This window comes from Anastrepha obliqua, chromosome 1 (assembly GCF_027943255.1).
Source record: "Anastrepha obliqua isolate idAnaObli1 chromosome 1, idAnaObli1_1.0, whole genome shotgun sequence".
NCBI lineage: Eukaryota > Metazoa > Arthropoda > Insecta > Diptera > Tephritidae > Anastrepha > Anastrepha obliqua.
This window is the reverse complement of record NC_072892.1, coordinates 179288879-179315060: the sequence shown is the minus strand read 5'-3', so window position 1 is coordinate 179315060 and position 26182 is coordinate 179288879. Positions and strand designations below refer to the sequence as shown.

Here is a 26182-nt window from a genome sequence, read left to right as displayed (position 1 = left end):
TGCACGATGGTATTTACTTGGCGTTCGGTCAAATAATCCAGCACAATTTGGACTTGGTGCGATGGCGCGTTATCATCATGCAAAATCTAAGAATTGCTTGCCCATATTTCCGGCCGTTTGCGACGTACAGCATCTCTCAAACGCTTCAAAACGGATAAATAATATTCTTTATTGACTGCCTGACCCGATGGAAGGTACTCAATATCACCTTCCCGGATCTTTTTGTCAATTTTCAAGCTGCATTCGAAAGCATGAAAAGGAGTTGTATCCCCTCAAAACAAGTACAGCTATGCTTGGACAATACCAACATTTGATTAGGCGTCCCTTGGAGTGTTTGAGAGAAAGAATCTGCGAAAAATGTCTAGGCCTTTGCACGTTGGTGACGGCGAGTATCGCGGGCGATGGAACAATTTGCTGTGAGACCTTTACGCAACGTCTGGATTTTTATTCGCTGCGCTATGTCTATGACGTCCAAATGGATACAAAACCTCCGTATTCGATGCGGTACCAGCTGGTGCTAGCAGAGGAAGAGGAAGGCCTCCTCTACTTTCAAAAGATTAGGTAGCCCCGGTTAGCACAAGAAAAAAATGTGCTAACTGAGACACGCGACTCGGCAAAAAGTTATAACGCCAATCAAGAAGATGAAGAAGACGCAGATAAATTCTACAAAGTACAAGGTTAGATATAGCAGTTTAAAGTATTTCACTCAAACTCTTGATATTTCTCCCTACTATAAGAAGTAACCCTCAAAATTACTTTCCCAGGTTGTAAACATTTTAATACTTTTTTTTTTGGTAAAAACAGAGTTCTTACATAATCGACGAAAGGCCAAGAAGTAAAGTTCTCTCTCGATGATCAGAATTAACACTTTGTAAGTCTTTAATCATGCCAGTCTTATTATAGAGCGCAGAAGATGGGATGATTACAACATTCGATGGGGCGGCCTCTGAAGAGCTTCAGAGTAAGATCCTGCAGAAGATTTATAGAACTTTGCGCGAATATCGCCGACAGAGCGATGAACTGCTGGTGGTAACAGAGAAATAAGAAAGCCTATCGTAGCTCGAAAAGAACAAGTCAGTTGGCACAAGGCAAACGGATTTTTTTTTTAATTGAGTAAAATCTCTCAAGCGCTTACTGCGCCAAACAAAAATAAGAAGAAAACAATATTTCGAATTTGGTCTTGTATTGAGTTCTAGCCATGGTGAGACGCCGCGTAAGAAGCGCAAGGTATCACAATAGGCTGAAAGAGTTATAGCAGCAATTTTTTTGAATTGAAAAAGGCGTCTTATTTGTCGATTATGTAGAAAAAATGTGTGAGCATTTTTACGGGAAATTACCAGGATACATCTTTTTGAAGAACTAAAATATGCCAGAAGGGGAAAATGAAGGTCAAAATGCGCTCGAAGTGTGCAATAGATAATACGTCTGTCACAATAGTCTTGTGACATAATAGTCATGTAACGTTCTTAATGGGGCACCCTACACTTAAATACCTTTATTGCAATTAGGATATTAGAGTTCATCAAATAAACACTACATTTTATTATATTTCCCAGAATTGGAAATAAGAGATCTTATTGGGACACCCTATACTTAAATTCACAGTACGCATGAACTTTTATTACAATTAGAACATCAAAAATTTTCGTTGCGTTTTATTTTTCAAAATTCACTGTAAACGCTCTTAACGGGACACCCTATACATAAATTCCCAAATATTTATGCAATTTTATTACAATCAGAATATTTCAAAACCATTTATTTTTCAAAATTCAAAATAAGTGATCTTATTGGGACACCCTATACTTAAATTTGTTAATATATTTTAATGGATATAATTTTTGAAATCACTATATCGGCGGCCGACGTAGCCGAACGGGTTGCTGCGTGACTACCATTCGGAATTCACAGAGAGAACGTAGGTTCGAATCTCGGTGAAAAACTAAAAATCAAGAAAAACGTTTTTCTAATAGCGGTCGCCTCTCGGCAGCCAAACCTCCGAGTGTATTTCTGCCATAAAAATAGTTGCCGTTCGGAGTCGGCTTGAATCTGTAGGTCTCTCCATTTGTGGAACAACATCAAGACGCACACCACAAATAGGAGGAGGAGCTCGGCAAAACACCCAAAAAATCGTATTAGCAAATTACCGCAACTGGATCCGAAGTCAACTCACGACGTTAATCTCATAAATCGCGAGGAAAATTATTTTTAATTCCTTTTAATTTTAGGCTTTGACACTTTGAAGACACGCTAATGGTTTTATTCCTTTCTTTTTTTGTATATTAATACAGGGTGGGCCATATAGCGTTTGCTTTTTGAACCACCTATATTTTTGAGAATGGTGACACAAATGACGTGTCAAATGTGTTCCTAATTTACTTAAAGGTTTGACATTTACGAGATGGGACGCTATACGCTTGAACAAAATTGAGAAATATTGAAAACCTATTTCCAAAGTGGTGAGTCTTCTTCTTCTTTTATGATTTTCACATCGGTGGCTACGTCAATAAGCAAAATTGTCGGATTTGTAGAGACGCGTTACTGTAGAGAAGCAAATGCATTCACAACGAGTCACTGTTTGGTGCGGTTATTGGTCTGGCGGCATCATCGGGCCATTTTTTTTCGAAAATGAGCGAGGGGCCGCGTTTACAGTAAATGGCGAGCGTTACCGTGACATGCTCAATGAGTTGTTTCCAAAAAGTGAAGAGGATGACATGGGCGATATTTGGTTTCAACAGGATGGTGCAACTTGTCACACTGCCAAAGTTACACTCGAACTTTTGGCTACCGTTTTTGAAAACCGAATAATCAGCCGAAATTCCGATATCAATTGGCCGCCTCTGAGCTGTGATTCGAGCCCGTTGGACTATTTTTTGTGGGGAGCCGATTGATGCCTTAAAACACGAAATCGAAGTTGCCATTCATGAAATTGGAGCCCAAACAATCGAAAATGTGCTTAAAAATTGGGTTGATCGAATGGCCTACTGTAAAGCCAGTCGTGGCAGTCATTTGAACGATATTATTTTTTATTCATAAATGACAATGTTCAATCTTCAAAATAAAAAAAAAAGTTTCAAAAAATATTGATTAGTTTTTTTTTATAGCCGATTCAAAAAGCAAATTTTACCTGGCCCACCCCATATGTAAATGAAGCAAACAACTTTAAATGCTTGAAGGTATGTCTTGCAATGGGCAAATAGTGCTGATAGTGGACCCGTTACTACTGAGAAAAGTATTCTTGCAAGGTATATACTTATACATACATATACTCTTACCTCAGTTCTTGATCCCATATAACGAACACTTTTTTGTAGCAAAATTATAGCATCATGGAAACAATTTTTATAGAACAGATACTTTTAAAATACCTGTTTTCATAGACCAAAAAGCGGCCAAAGTACGGCATTAGGAGAATGGACAATGGTTGCTCAGATAGGGGGCATACTTGGGCGAAGAAGTCAAATTCGTCGTTTATTATATCATAGAAAAGAAAGTATGGAAGAGGAGACTAAAGGGGCGAGAGGCATTGCGCGGCACAGTTATTTATTCCTTACAAAATTATCCTGAATTGCTCGTAATTTTTGCTTTGGTCGAATAAAGAATTTTTTTTAATGACAAGAATAGAGTCATCTTATAGAGATCGGCAATGTAAGCACTTCGCACACCTACGCTCGTATGTGCGCACACAGATACACCGATTATAATTAAATAACTAATGCTACCAAGAATGTCTAAGACCTCATGGTGATGCGAAACGAGTGCGCGACTCTCACAATGAAATTACATATCCATACAAATTTTTCACTCAAGAAATTGTCAGCTGTAAAAAGCAAATAACATAAGCATAGATACCAGTGATCGTTATAAGTATAAGCGGAGCGCACGTTCACATACCAAGGTCTGCCGATTTGGAGAAGTGCTAATATATGAACTTATAATATATTTTTCACAATTTTCTTTTGCAACTCTTCTCAACTCTCATGCTGTAAATGTAAGTTATTTCTATAGCCTACAGTACCAGCAGAGAATGTTAATGCAATGAGAAGGAGCAAATGTTAAAAGAGCTTTTTTCGAGTTCTAATTTATAGATTCATAATAAGGTCATTTCAAATTCAACTTTCCTGAAGAGGTCGGAATTGCAGATATTTACCACGCGAGTGACGCGAGTGGAGGGTTTCTATATTTACTTACCACGCTAGGCCAAGAATTCAGATATTTTCTGCGTTTACCATACTACTGAGGACGTTCATAAGATTTTTCGGCACACTACTAAGGAAATCGAGGCGAATAAATTTGCGATTAAGAAGGCCGCGCGGTAGTTAGTTTGTGGTGCAGAAGCTAAAGTCGGTGGAGTTATTCGTTTTGTGTTTTTGCACGTATTTAATTCAGGTTCAAGTCCTGAAGTCATATTTTTTTTCTTGCACATTTTTTTTTTACAATTCTAACCAGGAAAGTTTGGTAAAATTTTTGAGTTTATTTTAATTAAAATTTCTTTAAAATACTGTTTTTTGTATTTTATAAATGGAAATTTCTTTTCGGTATAAAATAGTTCATACTGGATATGACCTGAATTTTATATAAATCAATCAAAACAGAAAATATGTACATATGTCTATAATCTATTTCATCAAATCCAAATTATATTGATGAGAAAATATCATTCTGCATTATATTGCATTGCAAATATATTGCATTAACATTCTCTGGTACCAGACATTTTTGTACATTAGGGCGGGTACATTTTTTTAATTTTCATTAATTATTTTTTTATTTATTATATGAGCCGTTTTCTTTGATGGTGGTGTAAGTAAATTTTCACCGAAAAATAGTCAGTGATAAAAATTAATAAAGTTTACTGAACTTCATTTATAAACTTTCTCCAAAAAAATCTGTTGAAATGTTCACTGTTTTTATTATTACAAATTTTCGCAGCTAATGGAGTTACAAAAAATGGTGATCAATTTCGACATGCGTCGAAAAATCTCACTCAGGCACTCAAAGCGCTATGAAAAAGAAGCTCAAGACAATTTTTTGAGTTCCTCAAAAAACGGCGCTAATGCGGACAAAATGTGTAAATTGCGTCCTGTTACTGATCACTTGAAAACAAATCGATGAAAGTATCATATCTTATTTTAGCAGGCATGGGTCTAAGCAACTCAGTAAAGGCAAACCGCTACGGTCTGGCTATAAAGTTTAGCCTATTTGCATTCCATCAGACTACTTGGGGAACTTCGAAATTTACCAGGCTTCATTATTACCTTTTAAGAAAAAGTGCAGCTGAAATGTGTCGTATATTAATAAATATTTATAATTATGCTTCATCAAATACAACTTGTAAAGAGGTTGGTTTCGACGCTTCCAAAGTGACAATTTCGATGTGAATGATAAGGGACACAAAAAAAATTCAAAGGTACTCAACTACAACAATAATTGGATAAAGACGCATGTCGAACCCTTGATGATATGTCTGAAGAGTTGGTTGTTGACAGAACAGCAATCGGTAAACGTTTGCACGCGATGGGAATGGTCCAAAAAGCAGGTAACTGGGTGCTTCATCAACTAAAGGAGAGGGATATCGAGAAATGTTTGATGTCGTGTGAGATGCTTCTTGAACGGCATCGCATCGTAACAGGTGATGAAAAATTGATCTATTATGATAACCCTAAGCATCGAAAATGTTGGAGCTTGTCAGGTGAACCAGGTCCATCGACATCGAAAAAAAATGTGCTTCCTAGGTTATGTTGTACATCTGGTGAGATCAGAAGGGTGTCATTTATTATGAACTCCTTAAACCATCTGAAACCATCGCTGGCGATCGTTACCAACTGCAGCTAATGCGTTTGAATCGAGCTCGCAAAGAAAAGCGGCCGGAATGGGACGGTAGACATGACAAAATGATTTTGCTGCATGTCAACGTCAGGTCAAACTTTCTAAATCGGTTCAGAAATATTTAGTGGGACTGAATTGGGAAATCTTACCCCACCCGACGCAATCTCCAGACATTGCACCTGTGGATCACCATGTGTTCCGATCAATGCACTTATTAGAGAGGGGTTCACTTCTTACGAGAGCTTAGCAAACTGGCTCAATGAATGGATCAAGCCAAAAGAACTCGAATTTTTCGTCAGAGGAATCCGTATGCTGCCTAAAAGTTTGAGTAAAGCTATAGCTTTCCAATGGCACATATTTCACATAGTATCATATATTACTTAATTGCTTAAATAATTCGTAACTTTGGCTAAGAAAGGACGGATGCTTATTCCCATACACAATATAATAGGTGCACTTGTGCAATGCTTCTAAAAAATTAGTAATAATCGTTCACAAACAAAAAAACAGTGAACAAAAAAAAAATAAAAATAAAAATAAAAATAAAATTAGAAACATATTAACTTCGTATTAATCATAAGAAGCTATTTTTAAAATTTTTTGGCTTTAGAACTTTGTTCTATAGGATTTTTTTTTTATTTTATGTAGAATCCGAATAAGCTTATAACAGTCCTACCAAAAAACAAAAAATTTATTTTTGCCATATGTCATCCGCGGACCGTTTTTTTGATAACGTCTCGTTCATATTTGAGTAGAAGGTATATGTATGTATAGGGTCCGCCATATAACTTTACGGAATTAAAAATGCTATAAAAAAGAAACTACTCAATATTTTTCCAAACTGTTTTTTTTTATTTTGAAGTAAAATCCTTCCGGTTAATGATGGAACACAACTTCATTCATATGGCTGCCTCGGCTAGCCATGCACCATCCCATATTTCAGCTATGACATCGCGTATGTTGGTCTTCAGTGCATCAATTGTTGCTGGTTTGTTGGCATAACACTGGCAGCAATATTTTTGGGTGTACGCACGGTTTTTGGTCCGTCACGCGTTGGTTTGTCAATAAGCAACCCAGTTTCTCTTACTTTTTTCGCAAAGTAACTCACATACGCTTCATTCAGTGCTTTTCTTCTTCCCATTGCCGTACGTAATTTTCGTACACATTCTGCAACATTACCATGATTTTCAAAGTAATGTCGCAATATTTCCCAGCATTCTTTGAGCATATACACAACCATTTTCGTTCAGCGGAAGAATAAAACTAATTTTCTGTCAAATCAGATGACAGCTAAGTGTTACCATTCTTCAAATAATACCTAGTTCAAATCCGTAACGATAGATGGCGGGCCCTGTATACACAAAAATTTGTGTGTATGTATGTTTTTTCGTAATTTTTTTGTAAATACTGTTAGGAAGTTATTATTATACTTTTCATCATCAAGCTCACACAATTCTCGCCTCACAATCCGAGCTATACAACACCCATGCGCATACTTACCTCTCTCCTCACCGTTTTGTCACACTTTTCAATTTTATAGGTTTTTTTTATAAGTAATTTGTTTTTTGCTACTTTTCGCATTACCGTTGCCCTTTTTTGCATGCCAAACAAATTACACATTCGTATAAATCAAAATTATTACCCGCACACACTCACCCACACCCACGCATTCGCGCACGACCACATCATTCGTATTCAATGCTCGTGACACGGTTTGTTGACTCCTCTGATGATGATTTCGAATTCGAAATTGGTAGCAAATTCAGCTTAATGTGTGAATCTTTTAATTGGATTTTCTTTCGTCGTTATTCGCTAAGTGTAAATTTGTTTTTACTTTTGGTTGTATTTTAATTAAGCTATTATATTTTAGTTGCAGTAGTATTTTTTAACCAACACCAAATTGTGCCTAAACGTTTTGAGGAAAATTGATTTAGATTACTTTAATGACTTTCGTAAGAAAAAAAGATGTTTTTCTTTTACTCTGCCAGTTTAATGTGGATTTTGTCCTTGGATAATCAGTGGCACTTAACAAGGTTGTTGCTATTTGGTTTTCCAGTAAACAGCCAACGTTTTTCGAAGGCGGTCCTATACTCGATCTGTTATAGAAATCTTTAAAATTTATTGCGTCGATTAAAGTTTAGTTCATCAAACTTCTGTTGCCTGTCAGTTCGTCAAACAAACATCAGCTGTCTCTGTCTCAAATAACTCCAAAAGTGTTGCAGGTTTCTCAACAAATTGCCTGGATTAATTCCTCTTCACCTGATATGAGTACCGCACTACACCAGGCAATGAAGCAACAACCAAGTACACTACCGTAAGAGTTTCTGTTCCATTTTCGTTGGCTTGGAAGAGATAAGTTCTACCATTCGCCTCGCAAAAATACTTATGCCGTTAAAATGGTTGATGAGAGGTTCGCAAGAGCTCTATAGCTTGAACAGCAGAGAAATATCCACAGCCATCTGGTTGCTAACAGACCTCATCACATCGGTAGTTATGAAAAAAGTGCGCAAGTCCTCCTAAACGACATCCGGACCAGCAGCTAGAACAATAAGGACAAATACTAATGCAGCTAAGTTAGGGTACGACAATTTTTCGGATTCATCAACTCCACACGTTGGCTCGAATAGGATGGTGGACTCCATTTGTGCGGCCTCGCAATAAGTGCAACCACTGGTCTTGGTGTTCCGATATAACCTATCGGCAGCCGGCTTGCCTTTGGCCCACTCGCGGACAATGACTTTTTCCAGTGCCTCGAGACTGGTGTAACTTTTAGTTCGGACCTTGCTCTCCAAAATAGCCCAATAAGAATAATCCATCGGATTCGCGTCTGGTGAATTTGAGAGCCATTGTGTGGACGTTTTGAAGTTCGGAGTTGTTTCCTAGCCATTCTTGCCAACCCTGTTGAAACGTCCATGGTCTGTCACCAAAATGTGTGTCTGCCCACGAACTCAAAGTAACCTCCAGAATACTTTCCCGATAATATTTCGCATTTATCTTGACGCCAGGCTCAATAAAAACGATTGGAGCGGCCCAAATCATTATCTGGGGCGGGTGCTGCTCTCTGGTGGCCAATCGATTACTTAAATTCTCGTAAAAACGGTCGGTCAAATAAACCCTATCGTTTTGAAATGTAAAGAAACCCTATCGTTTTGGATTTTGTAAGGCTTGACTTTGAGATCATTTTTCAGTATGCGGCGGATGCTACGGTCAGATATTTTCAGTTCTTTCCCATTTGATTGGCACTTCGTCGAAGATTTCACTCAAGTCACTTCTTCACTTTTTGAACCATTTCATGTGACGTTGCAGTCTTCTGATGACCACCTCCATGACGTTTCTCGATGCCACCAGTGTTATTGTAACGAGTAATGGTGTGATAAATATAAACTTTATTTACTTTAAGGTGCTCGAGCTCAGGAACAATCGCTGGTTATAATTTTGCAGCCAAATAATAGGTGGCGCAAAAGTAACCTTGCGATGTCTTTTGGCTGTAATTTAAAAAAAAAGAAAAACTTTGATTCTTCTTGAAGGAGGATTACTTTAGCGTCACCTGTTATAATGCAATCACACTATTACGTTTGAAATCCATTACTGATTTTCTTTTTTCGCGTTTACTCTCGGCAAAATGCTTCCGCGCGCATTGTAAACAATATTCTGGACTGTCATTTAGCCAACTAACAGAGAGCTGATGCCCGCGCATAAGCTGCGTGAGCGATCTGAAGTTGGATACACTTCGAGTGCCGGACCGTGTGGAATACATTGGCTATAAAATTTGAATATAATTTTTTATAAAAAAATTTCGGGAAAAATTCGTTAATCAGTAAGTATTGGCAGACAAGAAAAATCTTATTCATACTTCGTCGAACTCAAAACTGAGTATACAAATTTTAAGACAAGTAAGTGAGTTTATTGAAATTGAGAATTTCTTCGAAAGAGCGTCGCTCAAAAATGTGTTGCTTTTATTCCAAAATTTTTTACACGGAAAATCTGTGAGTGGTAAGAAGAATTGCGTGCAACACTAATTTTATCAGGGTGCTGCCACCTGTTTTTATTTAAATAATAAAAACAAAATATATAAAAAAAGGTGGGTATCAACTCGAATATAAGGGTTTTCCAATAACAGGTGTTATCTATCGCTGTCGAGAGATGATTAACGATTTTTTATGGCCGAAATTGGATGGTATTGATCTGGACAACGTTTATTTTCAAGAAGGCGGCGCTACGTACCACACAAGCAACGAAACCATTGATCTTGTACGGGAAAAGTTTCCGAAGCGTGTTATCTCTCGAGGAGGTGATCACAATTGGCCGTCCAGATCTGGTGATTTAACAAATTGTGACTTTTTCTTTGGGTCCACGTGAAAGAGAAGGTCTACGCCAACAGCCCAGAGTCGATTCAAGACTTCAAAGATGGAATTCGTGACTCTATCGAGGACATAGGGCAGCCACTTTGCAATTCGGTTATGGAAAATTTCATGAACAGGATATTATCCTGTAAGCGTGGTCGTGGTGGTCATTTGCCTGATGTTATTTTCCACTATTAACGGCTTGCCTTTCCCTTTATAATGAAATAAACATCCGATCATTTATATTAAAAAATAGCATTTTTCTTTGAATATCAAAATAACACTTCTTATTAGATAACCCGTATTGAAGAAAAATCTGTTAATTTTTTTGGTAGCGTTGCCAACTGATTTTTTTTGTTGTAAAAATAGGAACTTATTACGAATATTAGGACATGGTTATTAAATGAAAAGTGTCTATACACGATTTTTATTGCAAAAATACCAACCTATGACCCTAGCTAAATGTGGCTAACAGATGAAAGGTGTTTATGTAAGCTCTAATAAAGCAATATTTATAGCTGCTGTTGCCACCTTTTTTTGTAAATTAAGTAATTGATCACAAAAATATATTAATTGTTAAAAATATGCATACATACATACCTATATTCTTATATATCAAAGTAAAGGTTAAGTTATATTTAATGAAATAATATTTTTAAATAGCGTTACCATCTAATTTTAAAGAAAAAACTTAATTATTAACAAAATACAGCGCTATTTTGAATAATGGAAGATTCGCATAGTGCGTTGTACAGATATTGAAGATCATAATATGAATATTTGTATGAAATGAATGTTTTAAAGCATCAGTCTTATAACACAATAGCCACACCTCGTACATATTTTTTATAGTGTAGTTAGTGTTAATGGAGACTGTATTTTATTTTCCGACGTCACGCATAGTTTTTGTTTACAAACAATAACCGAATAACTAAAAATAACAGATCCCTAAACAAACTACATTCACACATCCACACATACCTACATATGTAAAAGCGAAAAAAACAACAAGTGATAAGCAATAAAAATAGTTAAACCAGCCACAAATTGTCCAGCTGAACTTGACTTCGCAATTATGAAATTGATAACGGATGAACGGGCCTCCCCACAGACAGCATACAGCGCGGCTTGTACTCCCACGCAGTCTCACATAGCGCACATAAAAACACAACACAACACACGTACAAACATACACACCCATACCACCCTTTCAGTGTTCATTCATCATTGGCACAGTCAGACTCATTCAGTGAAATTTCATTCACTCATTCATTGCCTCCTTTACTGGGTGACGGTCAATGGGCAATGCAAATGTTGGATATGCGAGCAAAGCATTGAAGCTAACTGATCCGCATAAGTTTGGAGACAACTCAGCTGATGATAATATGATATTATATGTAATGTTGTTGTTGTTATTGTTGTTGTTGTTGCTGACACTGAACTGAAACTAAATTCGCTATGCTGGCATTTGCATACTTTTATAGGCAACAATTTACGCGACATCAACAACAGCAACATAAGTGTGGATAGGTGCCGAGGTAGATGATACCTACTTTTACTCTTGAATTGCCAATCTCGGAACTGCAGTGCCACTGCTGGAGAGGGTGAATTCGGATTAGACGGATTAGCATAAATATTCGCACTGTTGGGGAAATTTTGCAGGTGATTTAAATTATCTGCTTCAGTTGCATTTGTGAAACGGTTCGGAACGGTTTGGAAACTAGCAACGGTCGCATTAAGTGTGAGCTCTGCTAGAGCAGTTGGTTGGTTAAAACAAACAAAAAAAAAGCACAGAAACATAGAAAAAAACTCAGAAATAAAAAAAATAATTAATAAAAAAATATAAATATATAAAAATAATAAATAAATAAATGTAATTTTAATAATAATCAAAATATATTACAAAATGTGCAAAATATCTTTGCTGTGGTTGTTAATTGGCTTATCCGTACTGTTTGCCATCGAGTGTGCAGAAATATGTAAGAAGAAAAGTAAATTAAATATCCCTCATAAAATATAAAAATGTCGTAAATTTTTCTGGAAATTTGTTTATTTGCAGTTTTGAGTATAATAATACTATTTTTTTTAAATAAATCAATCATTTTGAGATTTATTCAATGTTGAATTTTTAGTGTAGAGTTTTTTAAAGTGAAATATCCTCGGTTCTTTTAAATATTATAAATTATAAATTTAGTTTTAAATTTTTTTTAAGTGATATTATCGCCTTCTAAGTACTCCTCATCAACTGCAACGCACTTAAGCTAGCGTTTGATCCAGCTTTCGGTATTCTGGTGTGCAATACCATTATAATCCATAAAAACAATGAGCATCACTTTTTTTACTGAAAACGACGTGGCTTTTTTTGGTATTGGTCCATTCGGAGTTCTTCACTCACTCGCCTGATGTCTCGATTGCGTGGCGTACCCATAAACCCTTGTCTCGAGTAATCATGCATTTGATAAATTTTGGGTGGATTCAGCCTTCATTCCTTTGGCGATATCAACGCGGCCCTTTTTTTGCATCAAATTAAAGTTCTTTCGAACTAACTTTGCAGCAACAAGGCGCAAACCCAAAGCATTAACAACAATGTCCTGAAAGGATCCTTAATGAACGAATCCAATGTTTAAGTCCTCTGCCAGCTCTCTGATGGTTAATTTGCGATAATTGATCAACTTTTCTTTCTCTTTATTGATGTTTTCATCAGTTTTCGATGTCGACGGCCTGTCAGCACCTTCGTCATCCTCGATGGACTTACGATCTCTTCTGAAATGTTCATGCCACTCTTAAACATACATTTTTTTGTTGTGATTTTTGAAAAACTGCCTGCCTCAGATTTTTTTCATTAATAGCTGAGGCTATGCTGACATTTTTGATGTTAAAGAAAATGCCGAAAACGTCGATAAAATCACAGAAATAATCGAAGTTGACCGGGATGTTAGTAGTCGTAGCATCGCCCAGGAGCTAAAGATCGACCATAAAACATTTTTAAACCATTTGCGAAAAATTGTACGCAAAAATAGTGGATTTATTTTTCTCAGGGTAGTCCATCCATAATTTGGAATATGAACTATCGATTTTTTTCACTCTAACAGCTAAAAATGGGTTACTCCTTGTTCGAACAGAATTGGAGAATATTAAAAATATTCGATATTTTATGCATTTTCTTCAAAATTCGTATAGTAAGCCGAAACGGTGTTGCCAATTGTCCACCTAAAAGCTGCGATTAGTCTGAAATTATGAGGTGTCGTTAAATGTTACGGCCACCATCCAGAGACAATGAAATCGAAGCTGTCCATTGTGTGATAAGTGCCGAAACTCGCAAAAATGTACTGAAAAATTGGGTGGACAGAATGCGCTACTGCAAAGCCTGCCATAGATATAATTTGAACGAAATTGTGTTCTACATTTAATGCCAAGGCTTACTATTTACAAAAAAACAACTTAATTAACTTCCATACACTAAATGAACCACCTTGCACATATCCCATATTTGTGTAGCACTCCTGGATTAAATGGAAATATAGGTATTTCCATGAAATACCAATTTTGGGAGCGTCAGACGACGCAAAGCCTGCCCAATTTTGTTCAGAGTGGAAGTGATGTGGCCGTGAGTAGTGGAGGCTATGATCATCAGAAACTATCGTGAAATAGTTAAATATGAATGCAGTTGATGTGGTGTAAATGAAAGCAAAAACGAAAGTGAAATAGTATACGACTACATATGCAAGCACGTATGTACATATACGAGTAGTGCACGAGAACTTTGCTGTTGCTGCATTTTCAACAGTAATGCGTTGTATGCTAGGCCAATTGAGTTTGACTTTGTTAGTTAGTTGTTGACAGAAATATGCAATTTTTTATCTGCTCCCGTTGTACTGTAAAGTATCATATTTACAATCTTTTTTTGTTGGCTTGTTTGAACTAGTAACATACTTATACATTCAAATGAGCATTGAAGTGAAATATTAAAGACTGTAACTCCTGGGTCAAAAGTTCTCATTAGCTATTCTTTAGTAGTATTATTATTATTCTGATTATCCCACACTACTCTTCCTCTAGGAGGGGTCAATTTTTACCGAATACGACGGTATTACAGTTTTATCGGTGTGTATTCTAGTGTCCCAATATAGGGTATATTCTTCCCTATCTAAGATCTTTGAAGAAGCGTATTTGTAATATGGATCATTGCTTTCTTTTAAAGGCTTTTTATTGGCTTTTTCTTGATGTAATATATTATTTTTGCAACTATGTTATGTCTATGTGTATACTCTCTGCCTGCTAGAATATGGCATCTTGCAGTTATGTGGTATATTGTTTCTAGGTGTATTTGGCTTCTTCGGCATTTGTTGTTAGTTATAATCGGGTATTTTATTACGTGTTTCTGATGGTTTTTAGTGAGGACTACTTGATCTTGACCGGCGGTTATACATCCTTCCGTTTCAGGATGAAGCTCCCGTCTATGGAGCTAGGTATAACTGTTCATTTTGTCAATATTTGGGTTTCCTATAATGTGCTTGCCATGCAGCTGTTTCTATACCGAAGCCGTCTTCTTTTCTTCAACTGTTGTTTGGGTGATTGTTATTTCAGTGTTTTGTAGGTTTAGTGCGGTGTAGTGCTTATTTGCAAGGACTATTATTGCTTTGTGGCGGCCGCCGTAGCCGAATGGGTTGGTGCGTGACTACCATTCGGAATTCAGAGAGAGAAATTCGGTTCGAATCTCGGTGAAAGATCAAAATTAAGAAAACGTTTTTTCTAATAGCGGTCGCCCCTCGGCAGGCAATGGCAAACCTTCGAGTGTATTTCTGCCATGAAAAAGCTCCTCATAAAAATATCTGCCGTTCGGAGTCGGCTTGAAACTGTAGGTCCCTCCATTTGTGGAACAACATCAAGGCGCACTCCACAAATAGGAGAAGGAGCTCGGTGAAACACCCAAAAAAGGTGTACGCGCCAATTTATATATGATATATATATGTGTGGGCAAAAAGTAAGGTGCATTTATTTGTCAAACTTCGCGGGATTAAAATTTCGCTCAAGTTATATTTTTCATGAGTTGGCAGCACTGTTAATAATATATGGGCCAACTTTCATGTGAATGTCATTCTCAGTAATATATTTACGCATGTGTTTACCAAACGACCAAGAGTGCATTTTCGATTTTTACAATGTCTGATTTGATTGAGCAGAGAAGTGCCATCAAATTTTGTTTGCGGAATGAAATTTCGGCTGCGGAAACGTTTAGCATGTTGCAAAAGGCATTTGGTGATTCGACCATGACGCAGAAAAATGTTTATAAGTGGTACAAAGACTTCAAAGAGGGTCGAGAACGTGTTGATGACTTGGAGCGCTCCGGACGACCATCGACGTCAACAGATGACCAACACGTCAATAAAGTGAAGGAGTTAGTGCTCAAAAATCGTCGGTTGACTGTTAAAGACCTTACTGATATGGTCGGAATATCAGAAGGATCTGTGAAAACCATTTTGAAAGACCATTTGGGCCTACGAAAGGTCAAATCTCGTTTTGTACCGAAAACTCTCAATTTCTTGGAAAAAAGTCGTCGCGTTGATGTGTGTGAAACAATGTTTCAGACTATCAGGACAAGCTCAAATGCATAATTACGGGAAATGAGACTTGGATTTATGCTTACGACCCTGAAACAACTGACCAATCAAGCGAATATCGTGCTAAAGGCGAGGCCAGACCGAAAAGAGCACGTCAAAGTCGTTCAAAAATAAAGGTCATGATGACAGTTTTTTTCGATTTTCGTGGTGTGGTGCACTATAAATTCCTTCCACCTGGCCAAACTGTTAATAAGGAATATTATTTGAGCATTATGCGTCGTTTACGTGAAGCAATTCGTCTAAAAAGACCAGAATAACAGGCCAACAACTCTTTGTTTTTGCATCACGATAATGCACCGTCTCACACTGCACTCGTTCTTCGTGTCCATTTCGCCAAACATTCCACGCATATCGTTCCGTAACCACCGTATTCGCCTAATTTGGCTCCGTGTGACTTCTGGCTATTCCCAAAACTCAAGAGACCACTCGGGGGAACGCGTTTCGAGTCGATTGAGGGGATAAAAGCTGAATCGAAGAAGGTGCTGATGGCTATACCGGAAATGGACTATTTGGCATGTTTCGGGGATTGGAAAAATCGTTGGCATAAGTGTATTTCATCGAGAGGGGATTATTTTGAAGGGGATGAAATTGATTTACAAGAATAAATAAAGATTTTTCATTTTACAACCAAATTCACCTTACTTTTTGCCCACAGTAGTATAAACCAACTCCCAGTTTTCAATAAAACTAAATGTAAGTCAAATGTATTCATATAGGTATGTACAAAAGACGAATTACAAGTAGAAACCACCGAAAATGATATAAGAAGCTTTGGAAAATTCTAATAACACGCTGTAATTTAAATTATTACTTTTCAATTCAGTTTATTTTAAAACAAATAATTATAAATATTTAAATCGCAACATGGTCCATAAACACATGAACACAAAAACGAACGGTTTTCGTCTGTTAATTTTGGTGCCTTGCTTTGGCAGCCAGCCTTTTGAACTGTTCATCTGTTCATCATATCAGGATTGTTTCAATCCCGTGCTCTCACACAAAAGAAAGAGTGTCGCATCTTATTATCTATGGGGAAGCTTCCGGGTGCACTCAAAAACAAAAAAAAGAAAAACCATCTCCTTTTCTAGGATAACTCTTCCAAAGTTGTTGCTTGCGAATAATATAAGCTTGTTTTAATTTCTTGATAAAAATTAAGCTGATGGTCATGTTCACTAATTTTTGTTGCATACTTTTAGGGTTAGCTTATAATATGTTACGCCATCTACTTGCGCTTTTAAACAACGATATGAAAATAGTAGCAACGCTTATTAAATTTAAATTGAGAAAATTAATTTAAATAAAGGAAAAGAAGCAAAATAAAGCACCTAGAATTTATGGGAAATATTTCATATTTATATGCATATATTGAGCGCTATGGGTTTTTTATTGTTTATGACCTTAAAATAATACATTTTAATTTATTTTGGTCACACAAGAAAGCAGAAAAGCGTATCTAGAAATGAAGCAGTGCACTTTCAAATATCTATAGTCTCTCCTTTAGTTAGCCCAATGTGTAGTTCCTGTACCCTTTCATTTCATTTTACTTCTAGCCTATGACACGCTTCGTAACAAAATCATCGATGCTGAACGCTCAGTCGCAGTTGGTGGCAATATTTGGTTAACATCGGCGGAAGACAAAGCCAACAGCATACTAATGAATGCCAAACGGGCAGAGGTGAGTTGCAAAATACAGTAATGTGCATACATATAAACAGAAAACTAAAAATTAAAAATTAAATCACCTTCACCATAACACAATTACAGATAGCCGAAGGCTTAAAGACGCCCGAAAAATTTCCACCCGCAATGCATTTCTTCCAGGGCAAACAGTACCTGCGCCAAAGCGAAGTATTTCGTATTATGCAAAAGTTACCCAAGGGTGCGCTGCTGCATGGACACAATACGGGCATGGTCAGTTCACGTTGGATTATTAGCAATTTAACCACCCTGTATAACCTGTATACCTGCCGCGATGTGAACGGACTGCTGATGTTCACCTATGAGCAGAACAAATGTCACAGTGAAGTGCAAAATGTTTGCTTGGAACGCATTAACGCCGAGGATCGCCGACTGTACGAACGACAACTGGAGAAACATATTAACATGTACACTGTACATCCGGAATGTGGGTCGTTGTACTATTCATTATAATAAGGGGTGCGGGGTAGTCAGAGGCGTGAAAAAATTAGTATTTTTTTTAATTTTTTTCCGATAGTCACTTTGTTTATTTTATAAAACTAATAATGCGAGATTAACTTTACTAGTTACGATACCTAAGAAAGGTGACCTCAGCTTAACGCCATGCTTAAAACTGAGCAAAATGGCTTCAGACCTCAAAGCTCTTGTGTTGATATCGTTAATACCCTTAGGATCATTGTCGAGCAGTCTGCAGAATGGCATTCCATTTTATTCCTATTTTGTTGACGTTGAGCGTGCTTTCGACACCATCGATAGAAACGCTACTGAAAATCATGACGCATCAGATAAAATAACTTATATTATCAAGAGCTGTATTTTGAAGCAACTGGTTTCAAAGGGAAGAACAGCGAGAAGTTTGAAATAGCAAATTAAGCGCGCCAAGGCTGCATTTTATCTCCTCTGCTGGTTATTCTAGTGCTGCGTGGGGCCTTAAGAATAACTGACCGCGAAGCTCCGGATGGAATTCAGTGGAATTCGTTTCAAAAGCTGAGTGACCTGGACTACGCGGATCATATATACTGTATTTTCTCTCACATTCACTGTACGGAACAAAGAAAAAAATAGAAATGCTCATTGAAAGCGCAAGACAAAACTTATGCGCATGGAGACAATGATGGCAGCAGCTGTAACCTTCCGTTTGGGCGCCGACACTACAGTAATTGATGACATTGAATGGTTCACTTATCTGGGCAGTGTGGGGAGTGCTGCTGGAGTGACAGTCTTTGGCCGAATATATAGTAAATCCGGGTCGTTCCGGTAACGTAGAACCGATTGTTGGGGGAACGAGGGCAGGGTGTTCGTGCAGGATTACGGTGCAGATGCTGCCGTAGACTCACGCATTAGTAATGTTCGCGCTGCATTCTGCAAGCTGAAAAAAATCTGGGACTCCAATGTTGTATTCGGAAACGCCAAACTAAGAATCTTCAACGCAAGCATCAAATCAATCCTTCTGTACGGCTTAGAGACAGAAAGTCACCGACGCGATATGTAATTAATTGTCCCTTTTTAATAATAAATGACTACGCATAACTTGCGGAGTTTTCTGGTCAAATACCATTTCAAATGAAGACCTCTACGCGCTCACAAACAGAATGCCCATCAACTCAGAAATCAAAAGGAGAAAAATGGTCTTCGAAAAGACAATACAGATCAAATGGCTTTCCAGTGGGATCCACAAGGGAAAAGAACATGTGGTCGACCAAAAATGGCATGCGAGCAGTGCTTACTCAAAGCGAGAGTTTTAGCTCCAAAAGTCAAATAAGAAGTTGTGCGCATGGCAGAAGGCGTTGGAAGGGACTAGTCTCCTTTCTATGCTCTGACTAAAAGCGAATTTTTTTTTAATTTGAACACCAATTTTGAACTACGCATTGTATTTAATTATTTGTTGGGTGCGCAACAAAGTTCTCACTGTTTTTTTGAAAATACAACTTTATTCTAAAAAAAATGGTTACAAGTGAAACATTAAAAGTATTGCCCTCGCTGGCTACTACTTTTTCCCATCTTTCTGGTAGATCTGGTATACCGTCGCGGTAAAACTGTTCATCTTTTGAGGCTATCCACGGATCAAGCCATTTTTTGATGTCTTCATATGAATGGAACTGCTGGTCAGCTAGACCATGTGCCATCGATCGGAACAGGCGATAATCGGACGACGCAATATCTGGAGAATATGGCGGGTGGGGTAGAATTTCCCATTTCAGTGTTTCTAGGTAGGTTTTAACGGGTTTCTCAACGTGAGGCCGAGCGTTGTCATGCTGTAGAATCACTTGTTCATGCCTCTCCGCGTATTGCGTCCGCTCCTCGCGCAGTGCTCGACTCAATCGCATCAATTGAAGTCGATACCGATCCCCAGTGATGGTTTCACTTGGTTTTAACAGTTCATAATAAATAACACCAACTCGGTCCCACCAAATACATAGCATAACCTTCGCAGCGTGAATATTCGGGCAAAGCGACGACGTAGAAGCATGACCGGGCAGTCTCCATAACTTTCTTTCTTTGGATTGGTGTAATGAATCCATTTTTCATCACCCGTCACGATGCGATGAAGAAACCCATTTAGTTGTTCGCAGGCGAAAAAAGGACGTTCAACATCCCTTGGTTTTAATTCATAAGGAACCCAAGTCCCCTGTTTCTGAATCATTCCCAAAGCATACAATCGCTTGGAAATGGATTGCCGGGTAACTTCTAATACTGAAGCAAGCTCTTCTTGCGTTTGACACGGATCCTCAGTGAGCAATGCCTCCAATTCAGCGTCTTCGATGGTTTTTGGCCTTCCTTCACTCCTTCACACTTCCACCACTGTCTTTGAAGCGACGGAACCAATCTCGGTACGTTGTTTCACTTAAAGCAGCATGAACTTTTTGTCGCTCTCGATGCGCTTCAGCCACCGTTTTTTCGAATGAAAGAGGAAAATCAACACTTCCCGCAAATGACGATTATTCGGCACAAAATCAGACATTTTCACAAAACCAAAAGTATATGGTACCAAAACAAAATCTCTAATGTGTCGAAGCAATTTGTTTACCATATGTCTAATCTTGGTTTATGATGTTTAGGTTATGTTAGAATCGACTAGCACACACTGTTGGCGGCATCTATTGACAAACAGCGGGAACTTAGTTGCGCACCTAATACGTTGTTTACGTTACGTTAGTTGGATTCTAGAAGAATCACCACTTTAACCAACCAACCAACCAATGTTATTTGAATCTCTCCAAGTAATGAATAAAAAATAATAAGCTTGACTTTCTTAAATTTTCAAAAAAATAATAATTTGGATAAAGTCTCTCTTGGACCCCTCAAGTAGCGCTTTGTACTGCTTTATAACTTCGTACTGGATTGATTCAAAATCAAACAAACAAGGGAAATGTTTTAGTTCAATACTAAGTTTTGTTAAATATTAATGTTATTAATATATTTTTTTCTTCTTTTTTCAAGAAGCGAACTTTGAGGGAAAAATGCCATAATGTATGGTTTTAATAAAATTGAAATAAAATCCATTTGTGTAACAACATCAATACGCACACCACAAATATGCGGAGGAGCTCCGTCAAACACCCACAAGGGGTGTACTCGCCAATTATATATATATTTATACATATATACATGATATATATAGTACAATCGAGATTTTCAGCAAAAATAGAAATTCTTGCGTATAAAATTCATTCCCATTGACTGATTCTAGAATTACAATGGTCACTGATCTCGCGAACATAAATTCGAGAAAAACGCTTTTACAGTTTTCATCTTGTCCATCGAGAGTCCAAGTGCCCTTCTTTAATTGTTCGACATCTCAAAAGCTATTATTTAAATATATTTAAAATTTTTGGTGAATATTTTGAAAACATTATACTACTCTACTCTGACTACCTCAATTCCAACAACAAGTGCTTAGCTCTTAATTTATATCACTTAAAAATCTTTTTCGAAACCACTTTTTCAGCTATGATTACGGATAAACGCAAGATTTGGCAACGTTTCCACAACATTTTTAAGAGTGTAGAGAACTTTTACAGTTATCAACCGGCATTCTGCAACTACCACAAGCGATTGCTGGAAGAACTATGTGAGGATAATATATTCTATGCGGAATTGAGATCACCTCTAACGCCGGTATGTTGTAGTGAGCCATTTCTAGAGACTTTCTAAAAGTATCCCTAATTGTCACTGTGATATGTGTATGTATTTTTGCAACAACAAAATATCAGCTATATGGCGACAACAATCGAACATTCAATGCGCTCGAAGTAGCCAACGAAATGGAAGCTATCGTGGAGGGCTTTAAGGCGCGGCACCCTGACTTTGTGGGCCTTAAGGTCATCTATACAAAGCCAAATCAAGCGTCCGTGGATGAAATGGCACAACACTTAACAACTTTTAAGCAACTGCAGTGAGTCAATTTTACTAATATTTGTATCTACATACACACGCACACAGCTTTTATAAATAATTGCAATTTTCGTAGTGATGCCAAGCCAAACTTCATTATTGGTTTTGATTTGATTGGCCAAGAAGATGCCGGTGATCCGCTGCACAAATTCGTCAATGAATTAACAGATATGCCAGCAACTGCCAATTTTTTCTTTCACGCTGGCGAAACAAGTGAGTACATACACATATATATATTTCAATGTGGGTATTCATACTGTGGGCTGCGATTTTTCGCAAATGTTAACCTAAAGGATAAGCGTCGTAAAATTAAACCAGAAGACCCAGTGTAGTGCAGAAGATTGTAGAAGGAAGTGAAAGCACAAACATTTATTGGGTATGGGAATAAGTGTCCGTCCTTTCTCAGCCAAAGTTACGAATTATTTAAACTATGAAATATGTGCCATTGGAAGCTACAACTGTACTCCATCTTTCAACCAGCGTACGGATTCATCTGATGAAAAATTCGACTTCTTTTGACTTGAGCCAGTTTGCGATACTCTCTGCTGACTGCATTGATAGGAACAGATGGCAATCCAAAAGTGCAATGTCTGGGAAATACGGCTGGTGGATCCAGATTTCCCATTTCAGTCCCTCTAAATATTTCTGGACTGATTTAGCAACGTGTAGACTGGCGTGTAATGCAGCAAAATCAGTTTGTCATGTCTACCGTCCCATTCCGGCGTTTTTCTTTGCGATCGGTAACGTTCGCGAGTGATGGTTTCCGATGGCTTAAGGAGCTCATAATAGATAACACCCTTCTGATCGCACCAGATGCACAACATAACCTTTTAAACATGCATATTTTTTTTCGCTGTCGATTCACCTGGTTTTCCTGGGATTCTCCATCATTTTCGACGCTTAGGATTATCATAATGGATACATTTTTCATCGCCAGTGTGATGCGATGCAGAAGACCTTTTCTTTTCTGCCGTTCAAGAAGCATCTCACATGACACCAAACATTTCTCGATATCCATCTCCTTCAATTGATGTGGCGCCCAGTTACTTGCTTTCTGGATCATTTCCATCGCGTGCAAACGTTTACCGACGGCTGATCTGTCAACATCCAACTCTTCAGACATATCATCAAGGGCTCGACATGCGTCTTCATCCAATAATTGTTGTAGTTGAGTATCATACTTTGAGTTTTTTCGGTGTCCTTCGCGATCTTTATCACTCACGTCGAAATTGCCACTTTAGAAACGTCGAAAGCACTCTTTACAAGTTGTATTTGATGGAGTGTGATTACCGTAAATATTCATTAATATACGACACGTTTCAGCTGCACTTTTCTTTAAAAGGTAATGATGAAGCATGAATTCCCGCAAATGCTGTTTTTCTGGGCGAACGTAGACATTTTTGACGTCAGATAAAAAGGATCTCTACGCTTCAAACCAATGTCAACTACTGCGATCGAGACCTCACATATACACCTTCAAATCACCAGTATATTACTAGAGCGAACACAAAAATAGTATCAATAGTGGCACCTCATTTACGAGGGCGGAAACTTATTCCCATATCCAATAAATTCATTTTTTTTCATACAATTTGGTAAGGAAATATTGAGTCTACCAAAAATATTGAAGCATTATTGTATAATAAGCTGAGTGTATGCATTTTTATCTTACTATCCTTCCCTCATAGCTCTGCGGTCGTAACTCACGGCTGTCAATTAGAATCTAAAATCTATAGGTTCTTTAGTTTCTTCAGTTAAGTTAAGTTTCGACTTATCGCAATTTTCTATAAACAGGTTAGACAAAATTTTAAGTTTAATTTAAGTTACGTAAATTAGGTCTATACAAATGGAGCTTTAACACCTTAATTTAATGCAATTGTCACTTGCATATTTTTGTTTGGAACTTTGGTGTTTTCTTCTTCTTTTTTTATATGCAGTAGAAACTCGATACTTGTACACCTCGATGCGTGCGACGCAATTTTTTTTTTTCATTGCGTACTCAGTACCTGCGGCATTAGAACATTTTTACCTCTACCCTTCAACATTTCTTGTTTTGCCTTTCTCTTTTGCTCTTTTTTCGTTCTATTTTTGAGCATAAAGCTCCAGAAAGTACCGTCCACGTCATTCTCGCAAAGACATTTTTTGAATTGGATCAGATGAATGAGTTTAGGGGAAGTACCGTCTCATTGATTTGCGGACGAAATGACAGTTTTGCGTTAACTTTTGCTTGGTGTAGTCTCATAATGACAAAGAGAAAATTTAGCTGTTTACAATAAAGAAAAAAACGGCATTCTGAACAAATTAAATTCGAGAATTTCCATTAATGCCTTAACTAAAAACTTTCACGTGCATAGAGCAGCAATAACTCGTATGAAAAAAATTAACAGTTCAAAAAGAAGTTTGTTACGCGATCTGAATCCAGTCCAGGTAAAAAGAAAACTCTTTAGATTTTAGAGTTTCCGTTGTTCAATTGGTTTGCGGAGTAAAGGGTCAAGGGCCAATTTCAAGTGATATGCTAAAGAAAGCCAAGTTATTGCATGCCAAAATGCAGGAAAAGCTTGAAGGCTTCCACGCTAGCAATCGTTTGGTTGCAAACTTTAAAAAGGGGCATGCAATACGATGGCTAATAATTTGCTGAGAAAAATTGTCAAATAAGAGTGGCTGCATCAAGTCATTATTATATAAATTTAACAAAACAATTATGGATTTAAGTTTGAAAAGAGCAGATTAACAAGATAATTGAAAAAGTATTTACATAGACAACCTGCTCTGATTTTAGCTAGGGCTGGACAATTACAAAGGAGTGCTCAACTGTTTCTTCCTCTCCTAATGTCTACAACTTCTGCAACATTCATGGGAGAAAACTCCTAGTCTCGAAGAATGCCTGCCAAGTAGCTAATGACCGGCTATTGGCGCGTACACCCTTTCTGGGTGTTTGGCCGAGCTCCTCCTCCTATTTGTGGTGTGCGTCTTGATGTTGTTTCACAAATGGTGGGACCTACAGTTTCAAGCCGTCTCCCAATGGCAGATCTTTTTTATGAGGAGCTTTTTCATGGCAGAAATAAACTCATAGGTTTGCCATTGTCTACCGAGGGGTGACCCCTTTAGAAAAAACATTTTCTTCATTTTGGTCTTTCGCGAAGACTCGAACCTACGTTCTCTCTAAATTCCGAATTCCGCACCAACTCATTCGGCTACGGCGCACAGTGCGGCCGATTGCCGAAAAGCTGGCCAAAACTCAAAAAATTAAGTCATTGATTCAAAATTTCTTACTCGGGGGTTGTCGGGGTCGCTGATTACGAATTTGATCTTAAAATTTTGAAAATCCACCCCCTTCCACCCCTATTGGCCACCCCCTCACGTGAAATAGCGTATATTCATTCTCTCTTCGTATTTATTTCTTATACTGAACAAGCGAGAGTGTACAAAACCAATCGAATTCTTTAAATTCAAATGAAATTTATCACTGTAAATTGCATTTAATTAATATATAATAAAAACAAATAATATACATAAACTTGGATTGTTATGGGTAAAGAGTACTTATTTTAATTTGTATGAAAGAAAACCTCAGTACTTGCAACAACCACGAAACATGCAATGAGCCCGGTTTCCATTACGTGCAAGAATCGAGTTTCTACTGAATTATTTTTTGTGTTTGTTACTCACATATATGCCCAGCTAGCTGCAATTTAACTGTTCATTTTTACTCTTCTTTTCGCTTCAGATTGGTTTGGAAAAACCGATTGGAATCTCATGGACGCGCTACTGCTGAACACGAAACGCATCGGTCATGGCTACGCACTGCCAAAACATCCAAACATTTGGTCAACCGTCAAAAAACGCAACATTGCCATCGAAGTTAGTCCGATTTCAAATCAAGTAATGGGTCTTGTTTGGGATTTGCGGAACCACCCGGCCACATTTTTAATAGCCGAAAACTTTCCAGTTGTCATAACGGCCGATTATCCAGGCATGTGGAACTCGAAAGGGCTGAGTTATGATTTCTACTACACCTTTATGGCGCTGGCGCCTGCTGAAGCTGACCTGCGGTTTCTCAAACAGCTCGCTTTGAATTCAATAAAGTATGAATCACAAATTAAATGAAACAAAGAAAAAAAACTGAACTCTTTATCCACATTTCCTCACAGGTACTCCATCTTAACGTCAGAGGAGCGCCGCAAAATGAATCGCGTTTTCCAGAAGAAATGGGAGGAGTTTATTTACAATGTGATTAATTTGAAATTCTAAATCAACGTTTTTATTCGTTAAGTAATATAATATTTATCAAAGCAG

The 26182-nt window shown here is 37.6% G+C and overlaps 1 protein-coding gene across 1 annotated transcript; it reads left to right on the top strand.

The window, feature by feature from the left end:
* Positions 1-12049: 12049 nt before the first annotated feature.
* LOC129242336 (adenosine deaminase 2) lies at positions 12050-26171 on the top strand. Its single transcript, XM_054878923.1, has 8 exons — positions 12050-12151; positions 17344-17468; positions 17558-17918; positions 21441-21610; positions 21706-21887; positions 21963-22099; positions 25614-25971; positions 26038-26171. Exons 1-8 carry the CDS (start codon positions 12079-12081, stop codon positions 26135-26137), a joined length of 1506 nt encoding a protein of 501 aa, XP_054734898.1. The 5' UTR covers positions 12050-12078; the 3' UTR covers positions 26138-26171.
* The last annotated feature ends 11 nt before the right edge of the window (positions 26172-26182 follow it).

Excerpts from the sequence above, each read along its gene's own strand:
- LOC129242336 (XM_054878923.1), top strand. The coding sequence starts at position 12,079 with ATGTGCAAAATATCTTTGCTGTGGTTGTTAATTGGCTTATCCGTACTG. Across the intron at positions 21,611-21,705 it reads TGAGATCACCTCTAACGCCG|CTATATGGCGACAACAATCG; the intron begins GTATGTTGTAGT and ends ACAAAATATCAG. Across the intron at positions 25,972-26,037 it reads CTCGCTTTGAATTCAATAAA|GTACTCCATCTTAACGTCAG; the intron begins GTATGAATCACA and ends ATTTCCTCACAG.